At 51.3% G+C, this 15,060-nt stretch overlaps 1 protein-coding gene across 2 annotated transcripts in view; it reads right to left on the reverse strand.

The window, feature by feature from the left end:
* The window catches only part of SCUBE1 (signal peptide, CUB domain and EGF like domain containing 1), a 138,906-nt gene that overhangs the window by 114,819 nt on the left and 9,027 nt on the right, over positions 1-15,060 (reverse strand). For both annotated transcript variants that reach the window (XM_028115512.2, XM_028115511.2), the window contains exon 3: positions 2,606-2,734. In XM_028115512.2, coding sequence (XP_027971313.1) covers positions 2,606-2,734 — 129 coding nt within the window. The remainder of the gene's footprint in view (positions 1-2,605; positions 2,735-15,060) is intronic.

A 15,060-nucleotide genomic window follows, 5' to 3' on the forward strand; every position in this document is an offset into this window, starting at 1 on the left:
ATATCAGCTCTGCCTTCCCAGACTAATCAGTTACTGAAGTGAACTCCTGATGTCATCTGAAACAGTGGCAAACAACTGGTAAAACTCAGGGCTTGTGCTTTGGGAGGATTAAATGAGATAACGCTCGGACGAGACTTCACTTGGTGTCTGGCACAATAAAGGTCCTACGGCACAGCCCCAATCTTTACAATCTAACCAAATGCCCTGCCCACCTCTGCATCCGCCCTGAGCCCAGCCCCCAGGAGCCCCCTCCAACCCCGCGGCTCTCTGCACAGGCCGTGCCCTCGTCCCAGCCAGCTGCTCCCCAACCTTTGCAGAATCTGCTCCAGGCTACCTCCTCTCTGAAGTCCCCTGGGGAGCCACCCCACTTCCAGCCCCACCCTCAGCCGGTGCAGGGGTGGCTCTTCACAGGCCCCTCTGGGGTCCGGCAGCCTGCTGTCCAGACCTCCATTTCAGCACTTATTTTGGGTGTAATTACATGTTCACAGGTCTGTTTCCCATAACGAGTCTGTCTGAGATCCAACGTGCACTAAACAAAAACAGGCAGGGAAATCTAAGGCCAATCCACCGCTGGGGGGAAGAGTTCCAGAATACTCGGGACGCCGCACTTGCCACTCCAGGCCCCGACAGGCAAGGTCTGCCGAGCCCTTTCACGAAGTCCCGCACCGAAAGCCATACAAACATCTTCATGACCTTCTGCCCCAGTCATTCCACTTCCAGGAAGAATGGTTAAAGGAAACAATTAGGAAATTAAGAAAAAATAAATCTATGCCCAGAATCAACACCTCAGGAGTCTGACGGTAGGAATAGAACAAACAAAATAAACAAACAGTCTAAATGTCCCACCACAAAAGGCAGGCTGAGTCACCCAGAGTAACAGTAATGCCCTGTTTGGTGACGATTGGCAACTGGCTAAATGCCAGTCACTTCGCTCACCGTGTCACTCTGTCCTCGCGCACAAGTTGGTGAAGTAGGCAGCACAATCACCCGGCTTTGACAGCGGGCGAAGAAGGCTCAGGGGTTGTGATGGGAGTGACGGCCACTAGGAGGGGAATGCTGTGCCAGGCGCACCTCTCAGCAGCAGGACACCGTCTTGGTCACTGCTCACGAGAGCCCGGGACGAAGCTGCTCTTCGTACCCTCCCTTTACCAATGAGGGACTGAGCCCCTGAGACATGGATAACGGATCCACAGCCACGCTTCCGCCCAGTCCACGGTCTTGCCTCCTTGGCTCTAGCTGCGGGGCCCTGCGTCACTCAGCAGCCAGCGGCAGAGGAGGGCCTGCGGGACAGGAACATCTGCTCTGAGACCCTGTGCTCTCGCCATGAGATGGTCCTCCTGCTGCAGACGGCAAACCACCTCTGTTATGAATTATGTCCCCCCAAAGATGCTGAAGTCCTAAAGACCCAGTCTCTGTGGACCTGTAACCTCTCTTGGAGATAGGGTCTTTGCACGGGTGTCACAGGACTAGGGGACTGTGCCCTTGTAGAAGAGGGAAATTTGGACGCAGACACAGACCTGCACAGAGCACAGGCCACATGAAAGCACGGGGAGCCCACGATCTACAAGCACAGAATGCCGGAAGCTATCAGAAGCCAGGCGAGAGGCCTGGGTCAGATTCTCCCTGGAAGCCCTCTGAGGGAACCGACTCTGCTGACAGCTTGACTTCAGATGTCTGGCCTCCAGCCTGGGAGAGAACAGATTTCTGGTGTTTCGGCCACTGAGTTTGTCACATCGTTATAGCCCTGAGTTTGTCACTCTGGCTCACGAATCACTTCTCACAGTATGAGACGGCTGGCAAAATGGTGATAACCGGGGCGGGGTGGGGGTGGAGGACGGGGACCACTGATTGCCACCCCCAGGAAACCACACCTGGGGGCAGGGGGTGCTGCGAGGAGACACACCAGCACAATGACGTTGCTTTCCAATTTCTCTCCTTCTTCTCCTGCGTGCTCCCAATTTGATCCAGCAAGCTTGCGTTACTCTTCTAAATTTCATACAACTGGCTTAAATCTATGTACTTGAACCATGAGAATCTGGAGGCATATGAGAATCCTTGTGAGGGGCTGCACTGTGTTCCCCAAATCCAGGTGTTGAAGCCCTGACCCCCAGGACCTCAGAACATGACTTATCTGGAGACAGGGCCTTTCAAGTGGTAACTGGGTTAAAAATGGGTTGTTGGGAGGGGGCTCACTCCAATAAGACTGGTGTCCTTATAAGAAGGGGAGATTATGACGGGGACACACACACACACACACACACATACAGGCGCAGAGAGAAAAAGAGAGCGCACGAGAAACCAGCTCCATGGAGGCCCAGGGAGAGGACTGTGTGAGCACACAGCTAGAAGGTGGCCAGCTGTGAGCCAAAGGGAGAGCCTCAGAAAGAGGCCTCACACCTACCAACATCTTGCCCTCGGCCTTCTAGCCTCCAGAACTGTAAGAAAATAAATTCCCGTTGTTTAAGCCGGCCAGTCTGGGCCATTTTGTTCTGGAGGCCCCAGCAAAATAATACAAGAAACTGAAAGAGGATGAGCCTTCCCACCGTCCCCAGCACCGTGTGCTGCAGCTGAGGCCCAGCGGGCAGGGCGCGGCCGCATCACTCACCCAGGCAGTTGTGTCCGTCGTGGGCCAGCATGAAGCCGTCAAAGCAGGTGCACCTGTAGTTCCCTGGGATGTTGATGCACTCGTGCACGCAGCCCCCGTTGTAGTAGTCATTCTCACACTCGTCGATGTCTGCAAAATGAGGGCCGGGAGAGGGATCAGAGGAGGGGCCTGGGGGTCCTCTCTCCCTGCTACCACTGAAGCCACCCTAGGGCATGACTGTTTCGGGGATAACTCAATAGGTGTTCAGGGAAGTCCTTGCTGGGGGCTGGGGCCCCAAAGATGACAAAGATGAAGAGCCTGGCGCTGCAATAAGGCCGGCCACCTTCTTACGGGGCAGCGCAGGATGCTCTCACCACAGCGAAGCAGGCAGGATTCACACCCAGTTCTGCCTCCCTCAAAAGCCTCTCGACAATAGCAGCATGTGGGGGCCCTGTCTAACCCCCTCCCCCGAAACCGGCTCTCTTCAGCTTATGTGAAAGCCTCCCAGGGGTGGAGAGCTCATGACTTTGTGAAGTGGGGAGTACTGTGCAAAATGAACCTTGCATATCACCGAAAAACAAAACCTCTGGAAGGAGAGATAAGTCTAAGTCCATATACTCCGCCTAGTTTCCTTCCGCAGCAGCGCCTGAAGCCTGAACTTCTAGGGCTCCAGATGACTTGTTATAACAAAGGCTTCTGTCTCATAAACAATGGCCAGTAGCCTTTGTAAAGGTCACCTTTTCTGCTGTTTTAAATCTTTTTAAAACATTTCCCATCAGGGGTCAAAGGGCTATCAGTTCTTGAGCTCCAAAGATTTGAGAGACCTCAGAGAGTAATAGGAACGCGCCTAGTTAACATCCAAGGAGCGGCTTCTATACCCAAGTCCGGAGGCAACCCCGTATGTCATTCTGTCCTCACACCCCACAGGAACTCAGGGAGGTGGGCACTGTCATCCTTACTCCAACCTTACAAGGGCACTGAAGAAAGCGGGGCACAGGGAGGCCAGACCCCTGCCCAAGGTCACACACCTCGGAAGTGGTATGAGGAGGATTTGAACCAGGCAGCCTAGCTTGGGAGCTCCAGGGGGCCCAGGCCGCCACATCACTGGGAGCAGTGAGCAGGGGGTGCCGGGGCCCAGGGAGAACCCCCAGCATTGCCTCGGGACTCGGTAACCCCGGCCCAACCACTCCCGGGGCTCGCTGTCTCAGTCCACACCCACCCTGACCTCCACAGACAACCCAGGGAGGGCGGGAAGAGGGAGGGGAAGTGCCCGCCCGGGGGAACCGGAAGTACCGTACTCAGTGGAACGGGAAGTGTCTGAACTAAGCACAACCGGAAGTGCCTCACAGGAAAAATCAGTCCCTCCCCTCTGGGGTCAAAGAGGGAGGTTTGAAGCCCGGTTCCAGCTATGAGCGCTGGCCCGAAGAAGAGAGGGGGACTGAAGGCAAGCCTGGCTGCTCCCTTAAAGGCCTGGGGAGCTGGCAGAGAGACACGCAGCTCCATGCTCCTTCCATGCTGGTCCTGAGGGCAGAGCTACACACAGTGGAGGAAACCCATGGGGGCCAATTAGAGTTCGCAGGTAGGAATGTCCACTGAAAAACAGGCCCTCTCGGGAGGTAGTGAGCTCCCCAGCTCCGGAGGTGACCAAGCACTGTCTAGACATCTGCCTGCCAGGGACGCAGCCAGTAGAGGGGATAACTTCAGTGAAAACAGCAGCACAAAAATGCCAGAAAAACAGCCTGGGCTGTGCAGTCCACTTCTTGTGCCCACCCATCCAGCCATGATGAGGGAAAAACAAAGTAGCCTGACTCTCCAAAGGTGCAAGAGACAGAAGCTTCTACCTAACCTGCCTGCAGTGGCCATCAGCATCAGCTGGGAAGCCGGCTCAGTTCTGCAAGTCATCTGAATTGTTTTTAATCATTATATTTAATACACTTAAACATTTTAAATAACACTGAAAGAGGATATAAGATTTTACGTTTGAAAGGGCACACAGGTTTGTGAAGACCGAGATATTGATTACTTCTCATTCTCTGTAGCCCTGACCTTTTGCCAAAGCCCCAGATAAACCAATCTGACTACTTTCCCCCCCGAATCTCCCAGACACTCCAAAGGCAACATGGCCTGACTTTAATTCATCAACCTGCACTTGCCTTGGGTTCTTTGTCCCTGTGAATACTGTTATCCTTCCGTCTCTCCACAGACATCGAATCAGCTACCAAAGCATGGTTTTTCTACACCCTTAACATGGTTACAGTCTGCTCATTGGTCACCTATTCCGCCACCTGCTCAGCATGGGCATCATCTCTCGTCCAATCTGAACCAGCAGCCCCAGACCATTCCCTCCCTCCTTTTCTTCATGTAAACACGTGGCTCAGGAGAAGATGGCCTGGTCCCAACTCTGGGGTGGAGCCTGGTCATCTAACACAAACAGCATATGTAGTAGCAGCTCCTGGTCCCAGGGTGGGCACATGACCTAGGTTGGATCTGTGATACTGAGGGGAAGCACTTTTACTCCGAGCTTGGGTAAAAGAATTCTCTCTCTCTCTCTCGAGTTGTACCTCAGAAGGAATTACGCAGATATTTACTAAAACACACACCAGCTGACTTAAGTTTCACAGCAACCCTCTGGAGTGGGTATTTTAACTTCATTTTATGGGTGAACAAACTAAAGTGCAGAGAGGATAGGTAATTGCTCAAGGTCATATAGTAAACGGCAGGGCAAGGATCAGAACAGAGAGGTCTTTAAGTCTCAAACACGTGTGTCCTTTCTAATAACTTAGAGTACCCATGACCTGCCAGGCATTGGCAAATTACTTTACACACATTATTACACCCTTGGCCATCTACGCTGTGTGCTCAGGAGGTATTATCTAATCATCCAAACACCCATTTATCAATTTCTCCTTCCATATGTCTGTTCATGCTAAACTCTATTCATCTAAATATCCAGTCAGTTGACCATCCTTCCATTTATCCAATCACCTATTATTCATCTGTCCATTTATCCAGCCAAATATCTACCCATGTATTTAAATATGCATCCACCCATCTAAATATTCAGCCAGGCACTCATCTTTTCATTCATCTAAACATCTAAACATCCATCCATCTGACATCCATTCACTCATCCATCCATCCAAATGTCTAACCACCCATCCGTCTGTTCATTGATTCAAACACCCACCCATCTACACACACACACACACACACACACACACACACACACACACACACACACCCCTACCCACTCATCATCCATCTATCCATCCATTCACCCATCTCTCCATTTACATACGTATTCATCCACCCATCAACTTCTTCAAACATGATCCATCTAAACATCTTACAAAATACAGACAATAAGATTAAAAAAAGTAAGATGTTAGGAAGAAGAAAAAGAAATGAGGATCGAAGAATAAGAGAAAGCTGGTGAAAGTGTACAAATACACTTGGTAATTCCAGCACAATTTCAAAAAGTTGGCCACAAATATGATTCTGAACTTCCCAGAAGCCAAAGCAAAGAAGGAAATACAGAGTCGCCACATCCATAAAATGCAACTAAGCTAGTTTCAATGGTGCTAAGGTCTAAGAAAAATGTCTCTTCCCCTGGTTCGGATAATCATATGCTCCAATTTGCTTGGCACAGTTCCACTTTATGCTGTTGTCTGGGTGTAATTATTGACAGCACACTTCTCACTCTCAAAATAATAACCTATTTGGTCACCATACCCAGAAGGCATTATAAATTGCTGAGTAATCGATAAAACAACTCTAGCCTTTTCCTTCCCGTGACACCCCATAGTGTTGGCCACAGTAGATGCCAGTAGGCAGAAGAGTGCAGGAATATTCACTGCTCATACCTCTTCCCTTAATTTATCTCCAAAGGACTTCCCCCAGATCCAAGCATCTCTTAGAACCATCAGTTCTGGGGCGCCTGGGTGGCTCAGTCGTTAGGTGTCTGCCTTCGGCTCAGGTTCTAGGGTCCTGGGATCCAGTCCCACATCGGGCTCCCTGCTCCACGGGAGGCCTGCTTCTCCCTCTCCCACTCCCCCTGCCTGTGTTCCCTCTCTCGCTGTGTCTCTCTCTGTCAAATAAATAAATAAAATCCTAAAGAAAAAAAAAAAGAACCATCAGTTCCTCTCCAGTCCCCAGGCGTGACGTGCTACCACAGGCGTCCTAGGCCAGCCTGCAGCATCGGCTCACAACTAACCCCCCTCCCCTGATTTCTGTGTCTGTGTGTCGAATTTTTGCTGTTGTTGTTGTTTTTTATCATGGGAGCCTCCTCCTTTAATACATAAGAAATAAACACACAAACAAATCAACCAAAAAAAGTCTCTGCCAAAGCAACTGGATTTCTTTCTGTTAAAAAACGTGTCCATGAGCCACCAGTCCTGGAGGAGGCCCCATGCGCCTCTGAGATGCCCGGCAGGCTGGGACCACTTTTTAAGGACTGTTAAAGCCAGAGAATGAGGAATAGGCGAATGGGGTAGGGAGAGGGTGAAGGAACGGAGGGGGACAGAGCCAAGCTCTCTGGATATTTATTCTTGAAGGACTATTGTGGGTTGAATTGTGTCATTCCCAAAGATGTACTGGTGCCCTAACCCCTGGTATCTGTGAATGTGACCTGATTTGGAAATAGGATCTTTGCAGATGTAAGCAAGTTAAGATGAGGTCATGCTGGAATAAAATGGGCCCTAATCTAATGACTGGTGTCCTTATAAGAAGACGGAAATTTGGATACACACAGAAGAGAATGTTAGAACTGAGAGGAGAACACCATGGCAAAACACACAGACGCACAGAAGAAGACAGCCGTGTGATGACCACGGCAGAGGCTGGAGGGAGGAAGCTGTGTGAGAACCAGAGTTAGTGCTACTCCCATTTTGCTGATGTGAAGGCTGAGGCACAGCATGGCTGAGCACCTAGGCTCCCAGCCCCTAGGCAGTGGTTGTGTTCAAAGGCAGATTTTATACCTGTTGGAGCCATGTTCTTAGGGTGCATGAGATGAATACTTTATTTATTTGAGAGAGAGAGCACGTGAGAGGGGGAAGGGTCAGAGGGAGAAGCAGACTCCCCATTGAGCAGGGAGCCCGATGCGGGACTCGATCCCGGGACTCCGGGATCATGACCTGAGCCGAAGGCAGTTGCTTAACCAGCTGAGCCACGCAGGCGCCTGAGATGAATACTCTTTAAAAAATGCGTCATGCGGGGCGGCTGGGTGGCTCAGATGGTTAAGCGTCTGTCTTCGGCTCCGGTCATGATCCTGGGGTCCTGGGATCGAGCCCCATGTCTGGCTTCTGGCTTGGCGGGGAGCCTGCTTCTCCCTCTCCCCTGCTCATGCTATCTCTCTCTCTCTGTGTCTCTCTGTCTCAAATGAATAAATAAAATCTTTCAAAAATAAAAAAATAAACGTGTGTCATGGTCCAAAAAGTTATTAAGGAGGAAAGTGGGAAGGAGATGTCACGTGCCTCATTATTTTTATTTCCAAGGTGTATACCTACCCTTGAGGTTGAGGGATGGTGACCAGGAAGGTTCGTACGAGCGGAAGGAGTACGCTCTACCAGAGTGCCGGGGATGACAAGTCCAACAGCTCACCCTAGCCATCCCTGCTCCTTCTCTAGCTTGGATGTTTTTTTTTTTGGTTATGACAACTCAGTTCTCAACAGAAAACAGCTCCTAACATCTCACAGAGCAGAGAAAAGCAGCACAGGAATGGCTCATTATGGGATTTTTAAAAGCACGCACAGTTTCATTTTTCCTATATTAAAGGCAGCGTGCACACGCAATCCCCCAGCTGTGGTTGTGTGCCAACAGTAGTGGTTTGGAACTCGAATGGGATGAGTTTGGTTTTTTTTTTTTAATTTAATTCAAAATTGATTCTAGTTGCACCATAAAATATATATTTATTCTGTGGTGCCTAGGTTCTAAAAGATTGCATTGCGATGTGTCAGAGCTCCTTCTCATTTTATTTTCATACTATCTCAGGGCACTTTCCTAAAAATCAGGACTGACTGCAAAGGTTCTCAAAATGAGGACTTTTTTTTTTTTTTAAAGCTCCCTGCTCTCCACTTTCAGAGATCATTACTGAAAAACGCCTTCTCATTTCCCCTTGAAATTGGCATTTTTCTTGACATTCCTTGCAGACAGTAGAGACCGAATGCTCTAACAAAGACCCGTTCCCTGGCTGCGCGCTAGCCCGTCTTCTCCTTTGTCTGGGGGCTTTAGGAAAAACCGTGCACTCCTCAGATCAGGCAACCATTCTGGGAGAGATGTATGGCTTAGGAAGTTGAGTCCTTATTGGTGAATAAATCTTAATCCGGTTTGTTGGCTAATTACGCTCGAGGGAAGGTAGTTTTGCAGGGCCGCCTAGCAGGAAGGATTAAGCCTCCTGTCTCCGGTGGCACAGGGTTAAGCTCTGGGTTTGTAATGATTGAGTAATGAGACCCGGCTCTCTGTGGACCCCTGGCATCCATTGATCAGGTTTCCCTTCTGCAGAGACAATGCCAGAAGTAGGCCCAGCAGTTAATTATGGGAAAGGTCAAAGGTCACGCAAAACCAACACACATCTATATACTTTTTCATTCCTAACCGCGCACAATGACCATGGCTCAGCCAGAGGGTGAGAACGCCCTCCCCACGGCCCTCCCCACGGCCCACCTCGTGATCCAAAGCGACCATGGGGTCCGAGCTGCTTGCTGACCTCCCCCAGGGACTGGTGCAACTTTAGGCCACCACACTTTTGCTCATGCTGTTCCCTCGCCTGGGGCTCCTTCCTCTTCATAGACGCCTCTGTCCGTCTGCAGGCTGAGCCCCAGCATCGTCTCCTACCTGCAACCTCTGTTGATCCCCTGGCAGACAAGACTCCTCCTCACTCTCTGGGCCCCAGAGCCCCATGAATGGACACCACCCGTTACTCTTGTTTGCTATGTATCTGTCCTTTGGGGCTGTGGGTTCTGTGGGGGCAAGAACTGTGTTCTGTTCAGTGTAAGCTTCAGATGTAGCAGAGCGTGCTCAACAAGAGTCTGCTCAACACCGAACAAATGAATAATCATCATAAGCATAGCCTCCTCTGTCGACTGACCCCCCCTCCCCACGTGTAGATGAATTGCATGGTATGTGAATTATATCTCAATAAAGTTGTTTACTATATACATATATATTTGAGAGAGAGAGAGAGAGAGAGAGAGAGAGAGAGAGCGTGAGCATGCGCAAGCAGGGGTTGGGAGAGGGAGAGAGAGAGACTTCTAAGCAGGCTCCCAGCCCAGCACAGAGCCCGACGCTGGGCTCAATCTCACGATCCTGAGATCATCACCTGAGCCAAAATCAAGAGTCGGACGCTTCACCAACTGAGCCACCCAGGCTCCCCAGTTGTTTACAATTTTTAAAAAGTTAATACCATCACTGCTCTCATCTGTTGCACTGGCTGGGTCACTGGGCCTCTGCCTGGTTGCAGGGAAACCACAGGATGCTCCTTCTGAATTGACCTCAAATGCCACCTGCCTGGTGTGGGCTCATGGTTGGGTGTGTGCCTCCCAAGCCCCAGGCGGAATTTTCCCACCAAACCAAAGGAAAAGGACCCAGTGATTATTCCTTTTCTCCCTCAAAAACACCCTGAACCTTTTGCTGGGGGCTGTTCCCAGACTCTGACATCAAGCTTAAGGACATCAGAGTAACCTGGTCAAGGGAAAGCTGATCTGTCAGAATGTTCTAGATGGAAGTGAGGAGGTGCCCCAGGCTGCCAACTCAGATTTGAGGCCCCCACCTCTCCCCTCTGCCAATTAGAGGCATGGTCATTCTCCAGTCCCTTAGCAAAAGGCCGGGGAGAAGCCCAAACCCCCCGACCCCCCAAGCTGCGAGCTCCGAGAGGCTGCTGCCCAGGCCCAACCACCTCTGAACTCAAGAGGGGGACAGTCAGAAACATGTAGCTGCCAGAAAGCCTGAGCCGCCACTCAGAATGGGTAAGCTGGCACCCCCAAGAGCTCCTCCTATGTCCCCACTGGATTTTATAAGGGGTAACCGAGCCCAGAGACAGGATCTGAGGTGCTAATCTTATCAGCAAGCCAGGGACAGACAACAACTTGAACCCAAGACTCGAACCTCGGGGGCCGCCCCGTGGGCTCAGGCCATGGGCAGGCCTGAGCTGGCCTGGTGCAGTCTGCTTTTCTTCTTTCTCTCTCCAAATCCCCGGTGCAGTCTCTCTCCAACACACACGGCCATGGCAGTGACAACTCCCCACCAGACGGCGTCTCAGTTGCTGGTGGCTTACCCCTCACCATGGCCCAAGCGGGAAGGCCGAACTTCCCTTACCACAGAAAAAGAAACTGGTGCTCGGAGAGCTCAGAGATCACCCATCTAGTAAGAGGCAAAGCCGATACTGGAAGGCAGGCTGGTTCCAGACTCTGCCCTTCTAAATTTGACACAATCCTCTGGAGAATTTCCCAGTCTCAGTGACCCAGGAAGTCAGGGCCCACAGGCCTTGCTGAGGATCAAGCTGCCTCCCTGCCTCCTTCCCTCCGGTACCTACACCTTCCCCAGGCTGGCCCCTCATGCTCAGCACAGACCCTGGCCACAAGGAGCGACAGGCCTGATGGGGGATCATGACCCAGATACAGACGAACTCATCTCATATGAGGAGAGCCTCCCCTGCCAACACACCAGCCAGGCGCAGGCCCGTCTACGGGGCTGCCAGTGGGAAGGGACAGGTAAGTCACCTAAGAGTCCAGCCTGAGCCCGTCTGCCACCCCCAGAGACTAAGCCAGCATTAGGCACCACTGTGGCAAGGAGCATGCTGAAGAAGGAGCTGCCCACCACGGGAGCCAAAGGGATCTGGGATCTCCTAGCTCTAGCCCTGAACTCTGTAGTCAGCCCGCTAGGGCCCGAGAGGCCCACAGATCTGCCCCAGGTCACACAGGGCTGGCACCTAGACCTCCACGGACCTGCGCCTAGCTCTACACCCCCTGGCACAAGGGGCAGGAGGCCCAGAAAGGAGGATGGTGGCTCCCGGAGAAAGAAGTACATCCTGGAGCCCCAGAAGGGAGTAGGGAGTGATTGATATTAGAGTTGTTATTCGCCAGGCCAGAGTCCAAGCCGGCTGGCTGACTGGGCTCTTAGACTCTCTCCTCCCAGGACTGTAGCCCTGGCCCATCTGGAGGACCCCCTCGGAGCCCCTCCAAGGCCCCGTGACCTTGCCCGCACACACAAGCCCTCTGGCCCTCTTTGTCTCAAGGCCTTGGGGGAAGGCCACCATCCCTTTCAGTAGCATCCAAAGGCCGACAGGCCCGCAGTTTATTTTCTTAGAAATAATGGTTTTTTCTGGTTAGCATTCCTCAGATGGAAAAACAAATACAGCCACTGTAATAAGAAGCGGCCAAGAGGAGGAGAGCCCACAGGGAGGGGCAGAGAGGGGCCTATCGCCCGGGGCAGGGGCTGGGGCTACGGGCGTGGGGGCAGGGGAGAGACCCTCTAACCCCAGGAGAAACGGGGATTTTGAGGAAAAGGAAAGCACCACGTGCAGGCCCTGGGCTGCCTTCCACACCCTCCCGTCTGCGGCAGAACGGCCCTCCCTCCTCCTACCCACCTCTGTCCGCTCAAATGCACCCCTGCCCGGCAGGTGCCATTGCTCTGACTGGTTGGATCAGGAACCAGGCCTCTGGAAGGTTAAGTCACTTACTGGACTTACTGAGTCGGCTGAGCCCAAAAAAGGCCTCTGCACCCATGCTGTAGATGGCTCCACGGACGGTCAGGGCTGGGAGGGACACCCGCTTTCCTAACTTAGCCTGGATCGACACCTCTCTGGGGGGAGCCTCTCTAATTTCTTCCCTCCCAAGACAGAGATCTATACTCTCTCTTCTTTGCCCCCAGTGCGGTCTGCGTTTCCACTGCTGCACTTCCCACGCTGTGTTATGTTCACATCTTTCCCAGTCCGACTCTCCCACTGGCCAGAGAGGTCAGGAAAACATGTCTTGGCCTCAGCACCAAGCCTGGCACAGAGTCAGCGCTCAGCGAACATTCTCAATGCTAAACTGAATCTAGTCCAGTGGATCCATTTTACAGATGGGTACACTAAGGCTCGGGGAGGCTAACTTGCCTCTCCGATGCTTAAAAGCCAATGGTATGACATTTTCACTTTTCATTTTCATTTCTCCATCTAAAAAGGAAAATTCCAAGAAGCCCAAACTCTGCAGCAGAGCTGGGCCCAGTTGCAAGCAATGCTGTCTAATTGCTAGCTGACAGCAACTTGGAATTTTAAGTCACATCTGACTTCCTCCTGCCTGCTGGTCTGCTAGACTAGAGGGCTTTCATCTTCAGTGAGGCACACATTAGCATGCATAATTGCACGTTTTAAGACTTGAAGAAGAATTTCCCCTCCCCACCCAGCCCACCTTCTCCTGCCTTTCCTGGCCTCCCCAAAAGCAGATTTTTATCTGGAGTTTCAATAAAGTGTGCAATAATGATTTAATAAGGTTGTAGACTTTATTCCCTAAGAAGGCCAATTGGTTTCAAGACTTTTTTTTTTTTTTTTGAATTTCTGATGTTAAGCTAAACAGATCGCTGGGTGTGTTATTAGGAGTTTTGTTAAAATGCCTAATAGTGTGCCCTGTAATCTACCTGATTTCAGTGACTGACAAGTAGGCGCTGGGGATATAAAATTCAGGAAGTGGCTATTTATATTCATTACATACATTTGTGATCTCCGATGCCCACAGGTTGTCATTTTTTTCCTTTGCATAAAAAAGGAAGAAAATAATAATATATTTGATATTCTGTGGCCAAAACAAAAAAGTTATTTCCCTCAAGAGTTTTAATTATAGCATTCTGGAAAAGGCCCGAGTTGGAACTTGCAAGTGGAATAAACGACTTGAATAAATAGTCTAAAAAATTAAGTACACATAGAAGGGGTGATGTGCACTGCTGGTTCAGACTAAACAGTGATTATCAAGAGGGTCTTAGTTATTTAAACAAGCCATTTGAGGGCGGTTTGCTCCTCGTTTGGGGCCTGGTCCTGATTATAAACGAGAGCTTTTAATTAAAATTAGTAAGACCCAATTCAAGCTATAATTTGGTCCTTTTCCTTAGCAAATGTCTATGAAAACAAAGCAATTAAGGCTAAATGAGTTGAAGCATTTAAAAGGGACGAAATGCCCCCTCCTCGCCCCTGGCCTGCCCCCTCAGCAGAAGGAGCATAAACAGGCCCAAGTAATTCAGACCAGGAGGCCAGCATAAGGGTCTCGTGAGCTGGGGGATGCATAGGCTTAGCTAAATGAAAAGAGGCAGGGGAAACAGACTGTGCAAAGGCCCTGGGGTAGGAAGGAGCTGGCAAGTTTGAGGAACCAAAAAGTGAGTGATGTTGTGGTGTGGTCGGGGGGGGGGGGAAGGGTTGAGAATGACAGCAGCTCGAAGTGATTAGCGGAGTGCTGGGCTCAGCCTGAGGGATGTCCTCTCTCAGCTGTATGGATGGGCCGTGTGCTTTGAGCCCCTGGCATTCACAGGGTCTGGCACAGATGAGCTGGTAGCAGCTAGTGGGGGATTTGAATAAAGGAAAGGGTCTCTGCAGCTTCCTCTATGACTCCCCAGCTAAGGAACTCTTCCCACTTTGTTCAGACAGGCTGCTGGGGGCCTGGCCCGTGGCCGGGACCCCATGGCTGCCTGGGGTTGGATACAGGCCCTGCGGTTTCTCAGCTGGGTGACCTGGCTAGAGACTGACCTCCCTGGGTCCAAGTGCCCCAAACTTACTCTGCCATTGGCCTACACCAGATGTCCTCAGACTAGCCTTTTCCCTTGTCAGGCCTCAGCTTCCTCACCTATAAACCACCCCCCCCCAGAATTTGGAGGCTCTGGGAGGCCTTTCCTGGTATCCCTGGGACTTATAATGGTCACTCACTACCCACCAACACTAGCTCTGGACCCAACCCTAAATGAAGTCACATGGGTCATTGCAACCCAGTGTCACAGGCGCTCTGAAGAAGGGATGCTCACAGGTAACATGGACAGCAGGGAAGGCTTCCTGGAAGAAGTAACTGCTGGAACTCATCCATCCACCCTTTTACTCAACAGATGTTTTCCACGTTCTGTGCCAGGCCCGGCACTGGCTTCCAGGGAATGGAGCAGACCAGGTCATAGACACTGCCCTTGCAGAGCCCACATTCCAGGAGGAGACACTGGGAAACATAAATGCAGGGCGACATGGACCAAAGCGGAGGTGTGTATGGGTTGGGGGAGGGCAACAGAGAGAGCTGGTCATCTGTAGAGCATGGGGGCTCCCCTGGAGGCCCCTTCGAGTCCCTTCTAACCGTGCACATCCATGAGTGTACCTGGAGTTACTTCAGATTCTGTCAAGATGCAAATCATCAAGAAAACACGGATTTATCCTCAGCCTTGCCCGGAGCCTTTCAGAACCATCCGAGGCACCTCAGCCTGGCTACAGCAAGCCCCCCGCCAGCATTAAGCTGACCACACGGGGATCCAAGGTTGCT

Source organism: Eumetopias jubatus, unplaced genomic scaffold (genome assembly GCF_037043125.1).
Source record: "Eumetopias jubatus isolate StellerSeaLion01/CBP00866 unplaced genomic scaffold, mEumJub1_p1.0 scaffold_8, whole genome shotgun sequence".
NCBI classification, from domain to species: domain Eukaryota; kingdom Metazoa; phylum Chordata; class Mammalia; order Carnivora; family Otariidae; genus Eumetopias; species Eumetopias jubatus.